General features: G+C 52.9%; 1 protein-coding gene across 1 annotated transcript; it reads right to left on the bottom strand.

Moving 5' to 3' along the window:
• Positions 1–4,616: 4,616 nt before the first annotated feature.
• PLPP7 (phospholipid phosphatase 7 (inactive)) lies at positions 4,617–17,993 on the bottom strand. The gene is made up of 2 exons (XM_039720308.1): positions 17,351–17,993; positions 4,617–5,446 (listed from the first exon to the last, which is right to left on the bottom strand). Exons 1-2 carry the CDS (start codon positions 17,799–17,801, stop codon positions 5,082–5,084), a joined length of 816 nt encoding a protein of 271 aa, XP_039576242.1. The 5' UTR covers positions 17,802–17,993; the 3' UTR covers positions 4,617–5,081.
• Between the last annotated feature and the right edge of the window lie 154 nt (positions 17,994–18,147).

The raw sequence follows: 18,147 nt of genomic DNA, 5'->3' as shown, positions 1-18,147 counted from the left end.
AAGCAATCCATGACAAACCAGTGCTGGCAGCTCCAAGGTGCAAATTGCAATGGAGAGAGGGCACCCACACCCAGATAGCAGAGGCTGATTCTTTAATCACCACTGCACTGAGTGTGGTTAACTATTGCACAGCTCCTTGGCTGGAAGCAAACATCACTGAATGCCCAGAGCATTTGGGCTCTGGGCAAGTGTTTAATGAACATCCATCATTTCAGCTCTCAGCTTCTGTTCCCATTGCTTTTCGTTTAATTAATTTCTGCAGGTTTGGCTTACCAGCACTGAGAGTCTTGCACAAAACTGCTGGTCCTGGGAAAAGAGAGGAAGTCAGAGAGAGTCCCAAGGGTGTGGGGATATTGGTGGATGGGGACTCAGGGCAGTTCCTCGGGAATTGAGACCAGCTGCACCTGTTTGCAATTTGTTAGAAAAACTGGGATAGATCCCTGTGCAAAGCCCAAGTCCCATCCTCCAGAGAAGCTCAGAGGAATCACAGTGTAAAGGGAAGAGCACTGGCATTTCCAATGGCCCTGAGCCCACAGGCTGGCCAGCAGCATCTGCTGCAGGGTTCCCACACGTGATCCCAGAGCTCTGGAGCCTCCTGGGAGCTTCAGCCAATTTGTTCCAACACTGCAATTAGCACTTCATCATGGCCAGACTGTGAACAAAGGCTGTAATACCACCCAGCCTGCTAAGAACCAGGTATTTTTCAGGGAAAGTTCTTTGGCAGGATTGGGGCCCCCCCAGGCCATTCAGCATCTCCTCTCTGCAGCAGGGTTTGGGCACGGATCAGCCTCGCTCAGGCTGTGTGAGGTTAATGGATTTCAAGCGACTCCTGTGATTAACTTTTCCTAAATCTCCAATTCTTTCGTGCCTTCTATTTTTATAAAAAGAAAAGGGAGGGAGGCGGTATTTACAAGGGATTTCACTCAAATAATGAAATAAATGTGATCAGCCGAGGGACCCTTAATCCGCTTTGACTCCTGTGTCCTGGGGAACGAACCAGCACGGAGATCTCTGCTGCTCCCAGCGAGGCACGGAATGAAACAACCCCACCCCTGCCTGTCTGGGGGGCAGAGCCCCAGCATCACCCCAAAATCAAGCACTGCCTGCAGACACAGGCACATCAGCCAGGCACTTGGGTCAACACCAGAGAAAAACACATCTTTGGTCACCTGCTCCCACCTGCAGCCTACCTGTCCATGTCTCTGTGTGCTGAGGCAGGAACTGGCTGCATCTCTAGTTCAGGTGACCAAAACCACACAAAAAGCATCATCTGTGTTTGTGTACCTTTCGTGTTGCAGCACCCTCTGGAATGGATGTGTGTCTCATTTCCTTAGGCTTTGCCCAATATATTAAACTTGTAGCTTGGAAATTACATGGTTAATTAGCACTTTAATTAAAAATCTTAACTGAAAACCAGGTGATTCTCCCTAATTGGAACGAAATTTTAGAGCTTCAAAAGTGAGTTTGTGGCTGCCAGGCACACCCTGTGGTGCTGCAGGGAGCAGGGTCAGGGCTGTGACAAGAGCTGGGGTGCTGCACTGAGCTTCTGGGAGCCAGATAAACCCATGGGTCCCCTCACCTCCCTCAGAGACATCCTGACTGAACAAAAGGAGTGTGTTTGCCCAAGAAAACCCAGCCTGGGGTGAACTAGAGCCACACCTGTGCTACTGCCGGGAGACCTTGTGTGACAGCCTTTCTAATTCTGCCCTCAATCCTCAAATCTGCCAACCCACCCTCACCACCTCCTGCAGGTCCCTCACCTTCAGCTGAAATTTGTTAGAAAAACTGGGATAGATCCCATCCTGAGAAGGACACAGACAATGAGTGAGTCCTGGGGGACAGAGAGGACCCTGCCATGGCAGGGAGGGCAGCACAGCCCTGATGTGGGAAAGGATTTGTCCTGCCTTCATTTCAGCACAGCCCCAGCTATAAATGTACAAAACAGCTTGTCAGGAAAAAAAACACCAGCTTAGGTTGAGGAGAGGAGAACTAAACACCCCAGGCGATTGCCACATATGCCCAAAGATATAATCCAGATTTGCCACTTGCCCTGGCCCTGGAACCCTTTTTTCTCTTTTTTTAAAATTTAATAAATTAAAATCTCTTTTTGCTGCTGAGCATAATCAGCATTAGGGCGAGGGGAGGAGGGGCCTTTCACTGTCCCCTGCAGGATCACACACGAAACCATCATCACACAGCCTGGGACTCTCCCAGTGGCACCACGGAGTGCTGATGGCAGCAGTCCCCAGCCCACACACTGCACTTGTCTCCTCCTGGCCATTTTCTTAATTAATCTCTCAGATGAACTGAAAGGCAGAAGATGCCATGGTCAGGACTTCGTCAATCCTTCTGGTTGGACAGGTCTTGGCTTGGAAGGACCACTCCTCCTCCCACACCTCTCAGGCTGAATTTGGGGATCTGAAGGTTCAGGCAAAACACTCACATTCCTGGACAATCCTGAAGGAGCTCAAACCATTTGGCTTTTTGTCTCCCCACATGGCCACGGTGAGCATGTGCACAGAGCAGCCCCAGTGTCCTGCTCCAGCTCACAGGGACAGGGGACAGGCACCCACCATCCATCCCTTGCTGTTGCTATAGAGACAGAAGCTGCTTTTCTCCACGGTTGTTTCTGAGCAGTACCTCCAGTGTGGCAGGCAGGGAGAGAGGGATCAGGAATGTCTTGGCTTGCTGGGAGGGCAGCCATGGCTCTGCCAGGCTCTGGTAAGGCAAGGCTCTGCCAAGCCTCTCCTGGTGCCTCTGTGCCCAAATCCACATAGCAGTACCTCCAGTGTGGCAGGCAGGGAGAGAGGGATCAGGAATGTCTTGGCTTGCTGGGAGGGCAGCCATGGCTAAGGTAAGGCTCTGCCAGGCCTCTCCTGGTGCCTCTGTGCCCAAATTCACACGCATCTTGTTGGGGGGTCTCCCAAAAGCTTCTCTTCCATTGCTCAGGGCACTGAAGTACTGTGGGGGATAAGGGGCACAGGCTGCAGGGGGCTAAGGAGGAAGATTTCCTGGAGAAACTCTTTGTGGGAGAAAGCCCCAGCCTGTGAATCCCAGCTTACCCCTGGGAGTTGCCCCAGCTCACCTCCCCCTGCTCTCCTGCCTTGCTTTGCAACCAAGTGCTGGGATGAGACCAGCTCAGCTGATCTAACCCACACTGGCAGCTTCTCCAGGCCATGCTCTCCTGATAACACCAGCAAAGATCAGGAGCAACTCCTACAAAGCCATTCTGCCACCCTGGATATTCCAAGGGAAGACAACACAAGTGCAAGGAATCCTGGAGCTGGTGACACGGCTGAAGAATCATCCAATCGATTTGCAAAGGTTCAGTAAATTCTGGAGCTACAAAGTGAGTGTTTCCCACAAAGCCATGGGAGAAAAGGCATCACCTGCTCCCTGCCCCTTCAGGAACCTGTCATCTCCAGCTGCACCTTGGTGCATCACCCACAGCCAGAGCTCAGAACGTGCTGCCGTCCTTGCTAGGGATGAGGATAAACTCTGCCACGTGTAATAGTGCCTGGAAGGAAGAAAAAGCACCACAGCTCACTTCTTCACAGAAATCTTCGCAGGAGAAGGAGGTTGACAAAGGAAAACCCTGATGGGAGGGTGGCACATCCCTGCTCCCACACACAGCAGCAGGAGGGAAGCAGGACAGCACCCGCCACCCCCACTGCTCTGCCTGCTGCTGCTCCAGCCTCCAGGGACAACCCTGAGCTCTCCCCTCTCCCAACACGCTCGGTGACAGCCCTTCCCAGGGGACAGCTCATCTGTGAGCTCCGTGGGAGGCTTGCCTTTGAAGGACATGGATGCCCCCCTCACCATGCTCCTGCTCCAGCCTCGGAGCCAGCAGCTCCCAGGGCTCTGTGCTGACATCCCAGCTGGAGACACATGCCAGGGATAGATTTTCTGTTTAGCTTCTTTTCATATTAATCATCAAAGAGCAACAAATGTCAGCAGCTTGCAACAGTCATTAGCTGAATGTCTTCTTCTCACCAGCCCCTGTAGGAAGAGGGCTCCCAATGTGCAGGGTGAGATGACAGCACAGGACCCAGCTGACTCCTCCCTGGCCTTGCAAGCCTGGTGAATTTTTCTTGGGATCCACAGGAGGACAGAGATGACAGGACCTCTCCATTCTGCAGGATTCATCCGGTCAGGAAAGATGCTATGTCTGATAGTATCCATCACCTGCCAAGCATCAAACTGTCTTCTAGAGACAGCTAGGCCACAGAGAACTGGAACATTCTGTTCAAAACATGGGATTTTCTTATGGCAGTTATGAGGAGGGATCTATTTAGGAGACAGCACGCTGAGCATGGCCATCACCTGGATAAGGATCCACCAGGCTTCAAGGAGGCCATTTGTCAATAATGGGAAGAGACAGCACCATGTCAGGGCATCGTGTGTCCCTTACCAGACCAAAAACTCCTCATGCACCCTCACAGAACAGGTTTTCCTTCAGTGTCCTGAGCACCCACCTAGGCCCACCCCACCCAAAGCAAAAGTTTGCATCCCCTTGGGCAGCAAGACTTCAGGACCTGCTCCATGCTGAGTGTATATCTCAAAGCCACACTGGGCTCGTTTTCTCCCCTCCCTCATGATAAGAACCAAACAGGGCAGGATTTTTATGATTATTTATTATCTGTAAAGCACCAGCAGTGTCCTGACTCCGTACAAGACACAACTGCTGGGCTTACAAAAAGAAAAAAAAGCACTGTGGCCAAAATAATTTATCATCTAAAAAGTTCACAAATGTGTTCTCAGGAAGCTCTCAGGCACTGCCCATCCTGAGGACATATCAAGGTGCCAATGTGAGCCACCTAAAGAAGGCAGACATGGAGCTCATTTCTTTCACCTGTAAAGCTTAATTAGGCTGCTGTCCAAACACAGCTTGAGAATATGGCCAAACACAGGTATGGCCCTTGATTTCTAAAATACAAGAAACTTTTTTTTTTAAGGGTGGGGAAGCAACATTATAAAACACCACTACTCATGGAAGTTACAACTGCTTCCAACAAACAACACGTAGAAAATACTGGGAGGGGGACTCTCAAAGTATCTTCTAGCTCCCAAGTCCTCCACGTTCACCAGATGGATATCAACATCTGACACGTGTTGGAAGACATCCATATCAACTCCACCAGCCTGAACTGCAAGTAGCCGAAAACGAAGCCGGAGAGGACGTCTGTGATGTGGTGCCGCCCGATCATGACGCGGGAGAGGCCCACGCAGAGGGCCCAGAGGACCAGCAGGATGCGCAGAGGGATGGCCAGCACCAGGTGGTTGAGGAAGAACTTGGAGAGCATGGCCACGCGGCTGGCGTGCCCGGCGGGAAAGGCGTAGGTGTCCATGGTCAGGTAGTCCAACAGGCCAGGGTTGATGTCGTACGGGCCCTTCCGCTTGGCCAGCTTCTGCAGGCCTGCCACGATCATGATATCCAGCAGCAGGGCTACAAAACAGGACACAGAGAGGGAACAGTGAGAGACAGAAGAGTTGAGGGCAATTTTCAAGGCATAACACTAAAGGGTTGTCATTGTCTTTGAATACAAATTTTGGTTCTGGTCAGATGTCCATGGTGCAGCTCTACACAACTTCTCCATCCTCAGGTCACCACCCAAATGTTGATGGACCCTCCCAGTTTGCCCACAGAGGAGGCAAATACCACAGTCACCCTCTGACAGAGAAGAACCCCAAACCACAGAGGCGACCAACCCACCTGGGCAGGAAGAGAGCAACTGGCAAAGCTAAAATTGAAACTCTTTTGGCCCTCAAACCACCACTCTGGGTGTTCCTGACACTGCCTCCACCTCGTGCTTCAGAAATCTCGTGCAGCAAGGTCTCTGCCTGGGGCTCTGTGCCAGGCTGACCAGGCTGCAGTGAGCAGTTGCTGGAGGAAAGGTGCCCCACAGCACTTTCTAGGGTTGTCCCTTGTCCTCTCCCAAGCCCACCACCTCCTCCTGCTCAGAGCAGCCAGGGGATCACACCACGCTGGCAGATTCCTCACCATGCTGCCAGATTTCATTAAGAAAAGAGCATTAGGAGCCAGTGAGCCAAGGGGAACAATAAAGAAAAATGGGCTCCTGTGTTAGGAACAGCACCACAGTGTGTTGGAGGGTGGGCAACATCCTCCTAGACAGCCCCCACCCATCCCATCCCATCCTTCTTCCTTTGCCAAAGCATCAAACACCCACGACCTATTTCTTGTTTCTGCTCACCTCTTGCTCCCTGTGACTTTCTGCCTACAAGTCACCCCACAGAGCCCCTTCCCTGTGCAAATGCTTTGGGGTACCACACCTCCCAGCCCCAGCAAACTGGGCTTGTGATGGCACAGGCAGCTGCAGCTCTCTACACCAAACCACCTTTCTTCCTGAACAGCTCCAGGAGTGAAACCCATCAGCACTTGTCTACATCACCCTCCTCTTCAGCCCACCCGCCTCGTCCCAGCCGACAGGTACTGTCATTTCTATTTCCTAGCATCAATTTTATTTCTCTTTAATCCCCTCATCTGCTTTTCCCCAACCCTCCTATTAGTCAGAGAGCTGATTTCAGCTCCCTGCAGCAATGACAGGGACATATCTGCCATCACCAGCACAGCCTGCTCCCTCAGCAGGAATGCCAGGGGCATTGTTTGGTTCCCAGACCCTGGTAAAGACCATTCCTTGAGAGCTGACAAGGCTTCAGGAGCATGGATGGGACTGTGGTGGTGGTGGGGATGGGAAATGAGATGGCACATGGGAGGCAGCTCCACCTGCCTGCTCAGCACCTGGCAGGAGATGGAAGTGAGGAGCTGTCACAGCAGCTCTGCTCACCCACCTTCCCTGTGTGCCACCCCCAGCTCCAGCACTGCTTTGGGAAGGGGCTGGTATTTATCCTGGCAAAACCCTCTCCTTATGGCACACTGCTTTTCTCCCTCATCTGCAGGGCATCTTGCATGGGGAAGTGGAGCAGCAGGACCTCCCTGAACCTTCTGCCCAACGGGTCATGCATGCCCTGGGGTCTCAGAGCTGTGGAGCAGCGGAAAAGATCTGGGTACCAGCTCCTCCCTGGCATGGGCAATAGCAGGAATCCAGGACAGACACAAAAAGCAGGAGATCCACACAGCAAAGGTTCATGAGTGGCACTGAACAAAGGTGTTGAGGCTGCAGCTGGCAAGGGGCTGCAAGGAGGCCAGTCACACCAGTGGCCTGTAGCATAACAATGGGTTTAGGAGGACAAGGACAACCAGGGACTGCCCAGCTCCTGCTGGATGTGACCAGCAGGCAGGGAGAGAGCAGGGGGAGGTCTGCAGCCCACCAGGACCCCCACCACACTCAGCAGAGTGCTTGCATCAAATTTGCTGATTTTTTTTTTTTTTTTTTTTGACAAGCTGGCTGTGGGGAGAAAGGGAGGGAGGGATTTCAGACACAGGCTGTGGAGCCCTGGAGCAGCCACTCACCCTGGCTCCCTGCTAAGGTCAAATGCTGTGAGCCCAGGCCTGGCTGACCATTACAGGGCTGCCCTGCTACACAGGGCTCTGCTCATGCTGAGCTTCCCAAATCACGCCAGCCCAACTCCTCACCCCATTAAGTGACCCCCCCACAGCCCTGATCCAGCAAAGTGCTTCAGGAGATGATTTTCAGAGCTCATCAGCTGCATTTCCCACCAGTCCCATCTCACCCTGGACGAGAACTGTGTGAAACTGAAGCCCCACGTTGCTCTCTTGGGAACCCAGACTCATCAAATTCTCGGGAACCCAGAAGCATCAGAGAGATGATGCACCAGTGCTGCCAAGAGAAGACTCTGGCCCAAGCTGCTCTGCTGAAGTCAGCACCAATTGCATTGCTGAGAAGCCAAGCCAGGGCTCTGGAAGGAGTCTGGGCACCCCAACAGATCCCAGTGTCTCCTCCATGGTGTTCAATAAATTCCCTAGAGACCATTTCCCACCAAACCTGCCCATGGATCAGCAGCACAAGTGCCATGTGCTTTAGCAACGAGTGGTGGTCACCACTGCCTGTCAGTATTTTGCACTGGCAATATTTTTTTACGGTCAAAGGTGATGTCAGGGCAACTCGAGGGATGCAGGCATGTGTGCATGGAGGTGTTCAGGGCATGGAGAACAAGCCAAAGAGCAGTTCTAATAATCCTTTCATTCAGAAGATGAATAAAATGGGCCTTCAGTACTGCTAGCTTTGATTTTCGTCAAATGATGCACAGAAAGCAAAAAGCCTCGTTTGCCCACATTTCAAGATTGGAAGGCATGACAGCATTAAAACCAGGGCTTAATTTGCCGTTAAAAGAAAAAAAAAAACACCGAAGATCCCTCGTCTGGTGCTTTTTCTGTCACTTCCCCTTGCACTTTCAGTTCCTCTCATGGAGATTTCTTTATGAAACAGCCTCAGCAGCCAGCCCTGGCCCCTGGGGCGCGGGGGGTCCCACTGCCCTGGGGTCTCTGCTGCTCCCCTTCCTCTGCCCACTGCTGGGTCTCTGCTGTCCCCCTGCCCAGTGCTGGTCTCTGCTGTTCCCCCTCCCTCTCCTGCTGCTGCCAGCACTGGCAGGGTGAATCAGCAGCCAGAGCTGCTGCTGCTGCCAGGGGCCCATCCTTCAGGAACAGCTACAGACAGTGCCACTGGCCAGCAGCCCCCTCCCCAGCCCTATTCCCTGACAATCCATGACCTCCATACCCGCTCAGACCTTGGCTCGCTTCCTTCCTCCCCTTCATGCACATCAAATCCTCCCTCCTCGGGTGGGCACAGCATTGGGCAGCTAAGGGGTTAACTTTATCGGGTCCCCTCGGTGCTCCAGCTGCAGGTGGGTGTGTCTGCACTGGGGACTGTTCCAGCTGATGAACCCCCAGCCCCTGAGCCTTGCACCTGCCACCTGCAAACCAGCAGCAGCACCTTGGCTCTGTCCTTGCCTGGTCCCTCTCAGAGCCCTGCAAATCCTCCAGGCTGCCCTGGCTGGGGCTGGAGCAAACCCAGCCCCAGGAGAGCCCATGGAAGGCAGCCTGCAGCTGATGCACCAGCCTGCACTGCTCTCTGGGGACCCTGGGGCTGTCAAAAGCACAGCAGGGATGGCAGAGTGCCACCTGACTGAGGCTGAGATGAGAGGAGCCAGAAATTTTAATGTGGAGCATTTTTTTTTTCATCATGCCTTTCCCCCCAGAGTAGCACTGGATTTAAACCAGAGGCATCACTGGATGTAAAATCCAGGTAGTGCTGTATTTGAGACTAAAGCAAGGATTAGCTCTTGCCCATTCTTGCTCCTTTCACATTTTTCTGAAAAAGATCAGGAATTTCCCTGTTGACCTGATGTTAAGGGAAACAATCCTTCAGATTTCCTCACAAAACCACCCAGTCCCCAAATCCTACATTAACATCTACAATTTCCTTAAAACACAAAACCAAAGAGCAAGTCTTGTCTTGCCTGTGACAATTTTAGCATCAGAGATCACCTTGGCGTTGTAAAAAGCCAACATCTGGCATCAGATGCACAGTAAATGAGCTGAAAGTGAGCCCCCTGGGCAGGCATTTTATATCTATTAATAAGGAAAGGAAAACAATTATCTGCCTTGCTCCTACCACCAAATATTAGGAGCCCATTAGGAGCAGAGAGGTGAGCAGAGAGGAGCCCTGTGCAGGCAGGGCACAAGGACAAACCTGAACCATCAGCAGCAGAACCAAACCAAACCCCAATGCTTGAATTTAAAATGAATTTAAGCAGCTGGATGTCCCCTGCCACCATAAGGTCCTTTCTGTCCCCGAGGTGGCATCTCTGCTGCTGTCCCTTAAGGCTGGAGGAGGCTGAGGATGGTGTGAGCCCCCTTGGGGACATGGTCTGCTCCAGGTTGGAGGCAGGCAGTGTCTCCAGGGAGGGAGGCAGATTCCAGCTGGGGTGTTTATATAAACATGTTATCAAAACCACAGCTGAAAAACAACCTGGGTGCAGCTCTAGGGGCAGGGGGGGAAGGAAAAGAGGAGAAAGCCAAAAAAGCCCTTGGCCTCATCTGCTCCTGCAGCCCAGATCCACGTGATGGATGTCTTCCAGATCCACACACATGGGGCTGCTTGCAGGGGACAAGGCTGCTCTCCAGAGCCCAGCCTTGAGCTCGGGCTCAGAAACAGTCACAAGCTGGACTCAGCCTCCCAGAACCACGGCTGAGCACATGGGGACAGGAAAACAGGGAGGGAAATGCCCAGGAATGAAGTGTGAGCTCATTACACGGGCTCAGGAGGATCCCAGTGTGGGAGCAGATGTGCCTCAGACAAGATGTGCACAGAGCAGAGCCAAGCTGGGGACACCTCATTGCTGGAGGTGGCTTGTGCTCCCCACTGCAGCTGCTGAGGCCATGTGTCTTGGCCCTCCAAGACAGGCTTGGAAGGTGCTCTATTGCCCAGATTACCCACCCTCATCTATCAGTGAGCTCTGGACAAATGCCACCAGTCCCAGGAAACCATTTCTTTAGTTCCATAATTAGAATTCATTATTTTTCCCCCCCATTTTTCTTTTAACTTATGTGCCCCCTCCTACTCCTTCTGAACTTCCCAAATCTCCTGCAGGCATTAGGCTCCCTGACCTGGAAAATGAGCTGTTTGCAGCCTTATCTCGTTGACATTAATGAAAGATGCAGGTTTCAAAAGAATCTTCACCCTCTCTCCAGTGGAGTCAGTGGCAGCTCGAAGAGGTCCACTCTGGAAATGAACCCCTCCATTCCATTTTGTTCCCCAAATGTGGCACTATTGGGTGTAAGAGCTGACAAAAAGCACAGATGGCATGACACATTGAAGAGCCAATGAATCAGGCATTTTGCTGTTTGAGGGGGGTTATTTTTTGGCTGAACAAACATCAGTGTGGGGTAAGTGGTCATGGGGAGGTGATAAAATAGTGGAAAGCAGAATTGTGCAATTAATTAAAATAAAACCCCACAACAACTAAAAATAGATTTGCTATATTCTAGATGATTAGAAGCAGCCCTGAGTGCAAACACAGGCTGCCTGGAGTTCTCCTCTTGGAAACACTGTGCCCTGGGAGCTGGGAAATGTGTGCTCAGCATCAAATACTGAGCAGAGCTCTTCACTGGGGGCTGCACAGGCTGGGGAGATGCAGGCAGGAGGGGGAGCACAGTGAAAAGGGCTCGTGCTGCTGGGGAAAAGGAGCTGAGCAGCCCTGAGGAGGCTCCTCTGCCTCCCAGAAGGGCTCTGAGAGTTTGAAATGCTCCTGCACCCCATGGCAGCAGCACAGGTCCCAGAGCCACATGCAGCAGCACCTGCAGCACTGTATGGGATGAGCTGCAGGAAGAAAAGTGCCTTGGGCTGAGGAGCAGCAACATGGCCCAGCCCACAAAGGCTGGGCTCCTTGCTTGGCCTCAGTGCAGACTGGGCTCGAGTTCCACCCCACTGCTTTCAATGAGGCTGGGTGGCAAAAAAAAAAAAAAAAAAAAAAAAAAATTTAAAAAAGGGTCTGATGCTGTGATACTGTGTGCACCCAGATCAGGTGCATCTGCCAGCATCCCTGTGCAGATGGAAATGGTTCTCTGTTCCAGGTTAAAGCATGGAGGTTTCCTCAAAGTGGAGGAAAAAAGGAGATTTCATCGGATTCCTCTCTTTCCCACCCCATTCTCCACCCATCCTGACCCGGAGCAGGAGACCCGGGCTCTCCCTGCCTGCTGCTCCTCCCAACAACTCACCTCACTCCCCCAGCTTCCCCTTCCCAGCCAGTGCTCCTGTCAAGGCGTGTTTGAGGCAAACACACTCAGCATTTCCTGGGAGCTCCCTTGGGGCCAGAGCCTGCCTCTGCTTCTCCAGCTCTGCCCGAGTGGAGCAGCTCCTGTCCCCTCTGAGCTGCAGGCAGGGGCAAAGGGAAGTTGTTCCCGGAGTGACAGACACAAGGATGACTCATTTCCCATGTTTATTCCCCCTCTTCCCATTCAACAGCCCTCGCACTTCTTTTCTCTTTTGCTCTGCGTTCAGGCTGGGTTTCGCTGTTGGCTCTGCCAGGGTTGGATTCCAGCTCCAGGGTTGGACTCCAGCTCGCTGCACGCTCCCCAAGGGCTGCACTCTGCTGCCTGCAGGGCTCACAGCATCCCCAGCAGCCAGCCAGCACCTGAGCAAATCGCTGCTGCCTGCTAGCCAGGGGCTGATCAGACCATGGGTCTGATGGAGACACCCTGCAGGCCCCTGGAAATACCCCAGGGCCTGCTCCAGCCTGATGAGTCCCAGCCTGTCCCTGCCTGTCCTTTACCCGAGGGGACACTGCAGGGAGCAGGACACGTTCCTGTGGAGGAAGCAGGCAGGAAGGGGGGCAGGGAAGCCGGGAGAGCTGCTCAGCGATGCCTGAGCTCATCAGCTGTGAAGGGATGAAGGCTGAGCACAGCACCCACCAAAGACCACGGGCTTCAGCTGCTGTATCTGGGCAGAACAGAGGCAGATTAGCAGCCTGGAGTGATAAAGAGCAGTGTTTAATGCCAGGCTGGACCTGTGTCTAAATGCTGGATGCAGGGGCATCTGTGCTGTTCCCTCTGCCTGGCACCTTCCATGGGTCACTCGTGTTGGGTTATTTGGCACTGAAATGTTTCCACCTCACTGGACAAACGTGCTGCTGGCTCTGTGAGACCTTGGTGGGCTCTGGCAGGGCTGGGAGGGGAGTGGGACAGAGGCTGAGCCCCCTCCATGTGCCAGGCTGCCCAAGGAGGGATGGTTCTGCAGCTCCTGAGCTGCTCTGCCCATCCCTGATGCAATGTCCTCTGCCCTGCCTGGCTCAGGAAATCCCTCCTCTCACAGTGCAAGAATGAAAGGGGAAAAAAATAGACACATCTGGCCCCAAACCATCTCTGGGGCTCTGGGCTGAGCCAGCTCTGCTGGGTTCAGACTGATCCATCTGCCGTGCAGCTCCCCAGCCTCTCTGCTGGGTCTGGGCTGCCCTGAGGCTCAGCTGACAGGATCAGCTCCTCTGCACTGCCTGGGCATCTCATCTCATCTCACCCTGTGACCTTTACCAGCACTGGGTTGCACTGTCTGGATTTTTCATCACACAGCCTCCAAAGAGAAGCACGACAATACCTGAAACACGTCTGCATTGTCAGAACAGGGTCACTGGGGTCTCGAGGGGCTTGGTGAAGGCATTTCTTTCTCTCTCTGCTTCCTAATCCACCAATTTCTTGCAAATCTGGTCTTGCTTGGAAGCTGCCAGGATGGGACCACAGAGTTCTGACCATATATACGAATTTATAATTTTCTTTCTTAGGGGGTCTGCAGGGACTATGCTTCAGAAGATCATGGCTTGGCTCCTGGTCAGAGTAAAGCTAGGTCAGTATTCAGGAAGAAGGCTGGACAGAGCAAGAACTTCCTCCTTGCTGACCTCCAGGAACGGAGGAGCTGCCCTGGGCTCCCTCCTTTCCTCCTGCAGCATTCACCCATCCCCAGCCCACACTGCTGGGTGATACACCCATGCCCTGAGGCAGTGCTGTGCTTAACGGGATAAATGCTTAGTGACAGCACCAAAGAGCCATCCTGCCCCTCCAAGGGGATGCAGAGCCAGCTGGAGGTGGCTGAGCACGGGGACCAGTGTCACTGAGACAGCAAGCACAGAGAGGACAAAGGCTTTCTCTTCTCCCAGTCTGGATGCCTGTTCCAGAGAGCCGTGACCACAGCAGAACCAGTTCCTGGTACTTCAAACCAAGCACAAACACAATTTTACATGCAAGAATGCAAGGACGACCCAAGCAGGTACCTCCCAACAGCAAAGGCACCCAGCTGGATGGCAAATAACTAAACACAGCAGTGGTGTGGCTGTAAACACAAGAGAGGGGCCTCACTGGAGTGACCACTTTGGGTGGGCAACCATATTCCATGCCCAGTGACCACATTCCATCCCCGCTGCAGTGAGAAGGTGCCTGGATCTGCAAAGACCATCAGTTCAACGAGATCAATCTTGTTTAGCTTAATAAATAGGAGGTGAAGAAATTACTTGAGCACTATCCAAAATACTGAAAGGCAGAAGAGATGTTGGCTGAAAGAGCTGGAGAGAGAAGGGTATGGAGACGCAATGAAGGGAAGAGTCCAACTAAAAGCACTTGTGAGAATCCCTACCACTGCAGTAATACAGAAATGGCTCTGACAAGTTCACCCTCACTTGTAACTGCACATCAGATTGAGTGTTTGGGTTTTTTCCCTTAACAAATTGAACAGGAATAAATTAAGGGATGTGCTACAGCCTGTATTTTGCCGTGGGTTAGATCGATGATCCAAATGTTCTTTGCTGGCTTTGCAGTCAATGAATCACTAAATTTGGATCCACATCCTCACCAGATGGATCAGAACCAGAAACCGAGGTACTGCTGCCCCCAGGGTTTAATGGAATTTCTGTCTGGTTCTGAAGCAGATCTGGGCATTTTACTGAAAGTTTTATAACTGCTTTCCCCCTGCAAGCCCGACTGCAAAGTTCAAATTACTTTCTAAGCACCTTAGTTTTCACAAAACCCTTGTGATTGCAGAGAAAAGCTTGAATAGTCCTAAAAGTTCCAACACTGGTAGACAAATAAAATGAACTTTATAACTGGGGGATTTCCTGAGTTATGATTTTCTCGATTTAGCCAAGGGTTTGTGAACCTTCTGCCTGACTTTGGCTCAGCCAGGGCTGGTGATGCTGAGACATTCTTCCTGAAAGTGTGTCCTGGCAGAGGGATTTTTACAGTGGGCACAGATATCTGGTTTCTTCCATCTTTTCAGTACCAGGCTGTGTGTGCTTCTCTGGCTGTTTGGCATTTGCTGGAAAAGATTACTGTGAGAAGGGGAATCAATAAATTCCATCACAGATGACAAACATGGAGGGAAAACATTGCTTGGGGTTGCTAATCAGCATCTGCAGTGGGGATGGATGGAGCATCCCAGGGTCAGACCCCTCACCTGAAATGCCCCCACATGTGCTGGCAAAGGCCCTGGTGGGAGCTCCTCCTCCATCTGCAGTGGTGCCCCTGCCAGGTTCCCAGTCCCCTTTCAGCAGTCTCCTGTCTCCTGGCCTTGGAAGCCTGATTGCAAATCCTAAACAAGTGCTCTATGATGGGCTGGCTCCCTGCCCAGAGACTGCATCAGAAATTCTGCTTGATGTATCAAACCCTCAGCCAGCCAGGGGAAGGGAGGAGAGCCCGGGAGGTAGGGAAGGGGTGCCACAGACAACCCCAACTTCCCTCTTCCAGCAGGGAAGCACCAGGAGGTTCCCTTCCCTTTGACCTGTGCCTAAACAGGAGAGCTTTTCACCACGTCCTGGTGGATTTGAACTACAGGAAAGCAGCAGCAAGAGGGACCAAGGATGCCAGACACAGCAGTGGTGCCACGACCTTCCTGTCTACACAAGACCCCACTTTTCTTGGGACCTGTCGAGGTCCACCAGCCCCAGGCTCCCAGCCAGGCTCCTTCTCCACCAGCAGTGCAGATATCATGGCAGCAGCCACTCACATACTCAGAGTTTCTGGCTGCAATCTTAAATATCAGCCCAAGGCCACTCTCACAGCAGAGATCTGCTCTGTGGGGTGACACAAGTCCTCCTGCAGAAGCTCTGACAAGAGAGGCTGAGGGCACCTTGGCCAGTCCCACCAGTCAGTGCTGCCTTTTTAGAGGAAGCAGTGGAGCCCTTTGGAGGTTGCCAGACCTATGGAACTGGCCTTCACACCAATTATTTCCTGTCTGGCAGGGGGAGAGGAGGGGTGCAAGTATTGTGTCTAGGCAAGGATGCAAGACTCCAGAACCCCTAGCTTGTCCCTGGGCACCACATTGGAGCTCAGGAGACCTGGAGGTGTGGGTAGTGATGCAGGGATGAGCTTTCCCAGCCACCACTCCACAAAGTTAGAACATGACCCTGAAGTGGCTTTGCATCTGTCCTCAACAGAAGGATGAGAAAACCTCCCTTATTTTTAAGCCAAGAGGGGCACTAGCTCTTTGCAAGGATCTGAAATATTTTGGAGTCAAAGCAGTCAGTTTTCAGGCTCCAACCCCGTCAGAGGCTCTTGGGTCAAGAGACATCTGGAAGCTGTGCTGGCCGCTGTTAGTCACCTGCTATTTCATCCTCGTGCCCTTTTAAATGGCTCCTGTCCTCCCAGGAGGGGCTGACCCAGCACCGAGGAGCCCCTGCAAGAACTGCTGATGTCGGCGGGCTCTGCATCACGCTGGAGCTATTCTGGCTGCTTCCCTGCCACGGGGACATCTCATCCCCCATGAGATGTCACAGCACCAGGACAGTCTCCTCCAAAGGCACGGGGGAGAAAAGGCAGCTACCACTGTGCTTTTCAAGCCCTCTCTGAAGGATGAACTTGTGAAAAAAACCCCAAACCTGGGGCCACGTTGCTGAGCTGTGTCACATCACAGTCAGCCCCTGCAGACAGGACGTCCCTTTCCTGTGGTGCCTGTGAAATAAAGTGTCCCTACAGTGCCTCAAAATGCTCCCTGAAGAGGAAAGAGTCTAAATCCAATGTTTTCAATTTGTCCTACCAACCAAAAGTGGGATTGCTGAGTTCTTAGGGAGGGTGAACACCAGGGTGGGTCACAGCCAGAGGAGAGGGTGTTTAGTCACAGGGAAAAATAGGATAACTGGACCCTGTGCCAAAGGCAGAAGAGAAAGAAGAGCAAGGTCCTCAGGTACACGTGGCCTGGGCAGGCTGGGGACAGGATCTAAGGCAAGTCACAGCTAGAGCTCATCCTGGTGGGACAAACCCTTCAACACATCCCAACCTCCAGAAACAGGGACACTGACCACCACCATGCAAGGAAGGACTGGCAGGAGAGCCAGAGGCATCCCAGCCTGCCTACACAGCCTCTGGGTCAAATTAGCACATGGAAATGGGGACAGCAGCAAGAAAGGTACCCAAGGGAAGGAGGATGTGAGAGCAAACTGCAGCAGGGAAGGTGACAGGACTCCATCACGTGGAGCCTGGTCAAGAAGGTGACAAGGGGATGGAAATAACATCCTCAGGAATGAATCCAGATATTAAAGACTAATATCTTTATGATATCCTATCAAACACCAAGGCAGATGACCACAGATTAAATAAAAAACACCACTGCTGGTATCCACCCTCCCACCACGGACACTCCCTCGGTCTGACAGGACAACCCTGCCCCACGCAGCACCAGGGGCCTGTCCCTGCTCCATGCCTGTCCCCAGCTTCCATGGTTACTCCACCCCTCTTAGACACCTTCTTGTGCCATCCATCACCCCCAGCACCTGGGACTAGGAGGGCCAACAAGTGCAGCATTTACCCTAAAGGTCACTCCCTGCTTCCCGAGCGCTCCTGATGCTGGGAGCAGCCAGACGAGGAGTCCCAGTGCTGCTGTCCCTTGGGAGGAGGGCTGGCCTTTCCCGGCAGGGAGGGAGGTTTGCCACTCACCTAGCAGCAGGTTCATGAGGACCTCTTGGCCTGCCAGCGTGCTGCTCTTCACCAGGCAGATGAGCGTGCCCGCAATCCAGGGGATGCCGTGCCCCGTTATCCCCAGCAGGTTGATCATGGAGCGGGCACCTCCCCAGGAGGAGGCTCTGTTGGCACACACTCCCAGCCTCTTGGACATGCAGATATCGATGGCCAGCAGCGAGTTGAAGGCGATTCCCTTGAAGGAGGGGTTGAGCTGCATGCAGTCCTCCTCGGGCAGCTGCTGCGACTGCCGCCGCTCCTTGGGGCCGGCGTTCTGGGCCCCGGCTGCCCCGGCCTGGCCGCTCTGCTTCCTGCTGGAGCTCCTGCCCTCCTGGTTCCCCTTCAGGGGCTGATTCAGGGAGAGGAACTCAGCCCTGTTGAGGACGTTGTTCCTGTCTCTGGCCCTGGACCGTGGCTGGGATGCTGGCATTGCAGTCTCTCTTTAACGCAACCTGCTTTGCAAATACCGGGAAGGAGAGAAATCCCTCTTCTCCCTGCAGAAAGCTTCCCCCACTCCCACCCTCACAAGCTGTGAATTTGGGAAGCTACAAAGGTTCCCCTCTGTTGCAGTTGCCCCCAGCACAGACTGCAGCTGTTAAATATAGAGTAAGGAATGCACATGGCTGTTTACTTCATGGGCCTAGCAAGCTTGGAAGGAAAATTAATGCCAGGCTTGGCAGCCACTCCAGTGCCAGGGAAAAAGCTTGGACAGCCAATAGATATGAAGAAGAGGAGGGAAAAACATTGTGCCAAAGGTTGGTTGCTTCTGGCCTGGT

Source organism: Passer montanus, unplaced genomic scaffold (genome assembly GCF_014805655.1).
Source record: "Passer montanus isolate IOZ18808 unplaced genomic scaffold, ASM1480565v1 scaffold43, whole genome shotgun sequence".
In the NCBI taxonomy this organism is placed as follows: domain Eukaryota; kingdom Metazoa; phylum Chordata; class Aves; order Passeriformes; family Passeridae; genus Passer; species Passer montanus.
The sequence above is the reverse complement of the archived record's forward strand: the minus strand, read 5'-3'. Positions and strand labels throughout refer to the sequence as shown.

Excerpts from the sequence above, each read along its gene's own strand:
- PLPP7 (XM_039720308.1), bottom strand. The coding sequence starts at position 17,801 with ATGCCAGCATCCCAGCCACGGTCCAGGGCCAGAGACAGGAACAACGTC. Across the intron at positions 5,447-17,350 it reads CCTCATGAACCTGCTGCTAG|CCCTGCTGCTGGATATCATG; the intron begins GTGAGTGGCAAA and ends CCTGTTTTGTAG.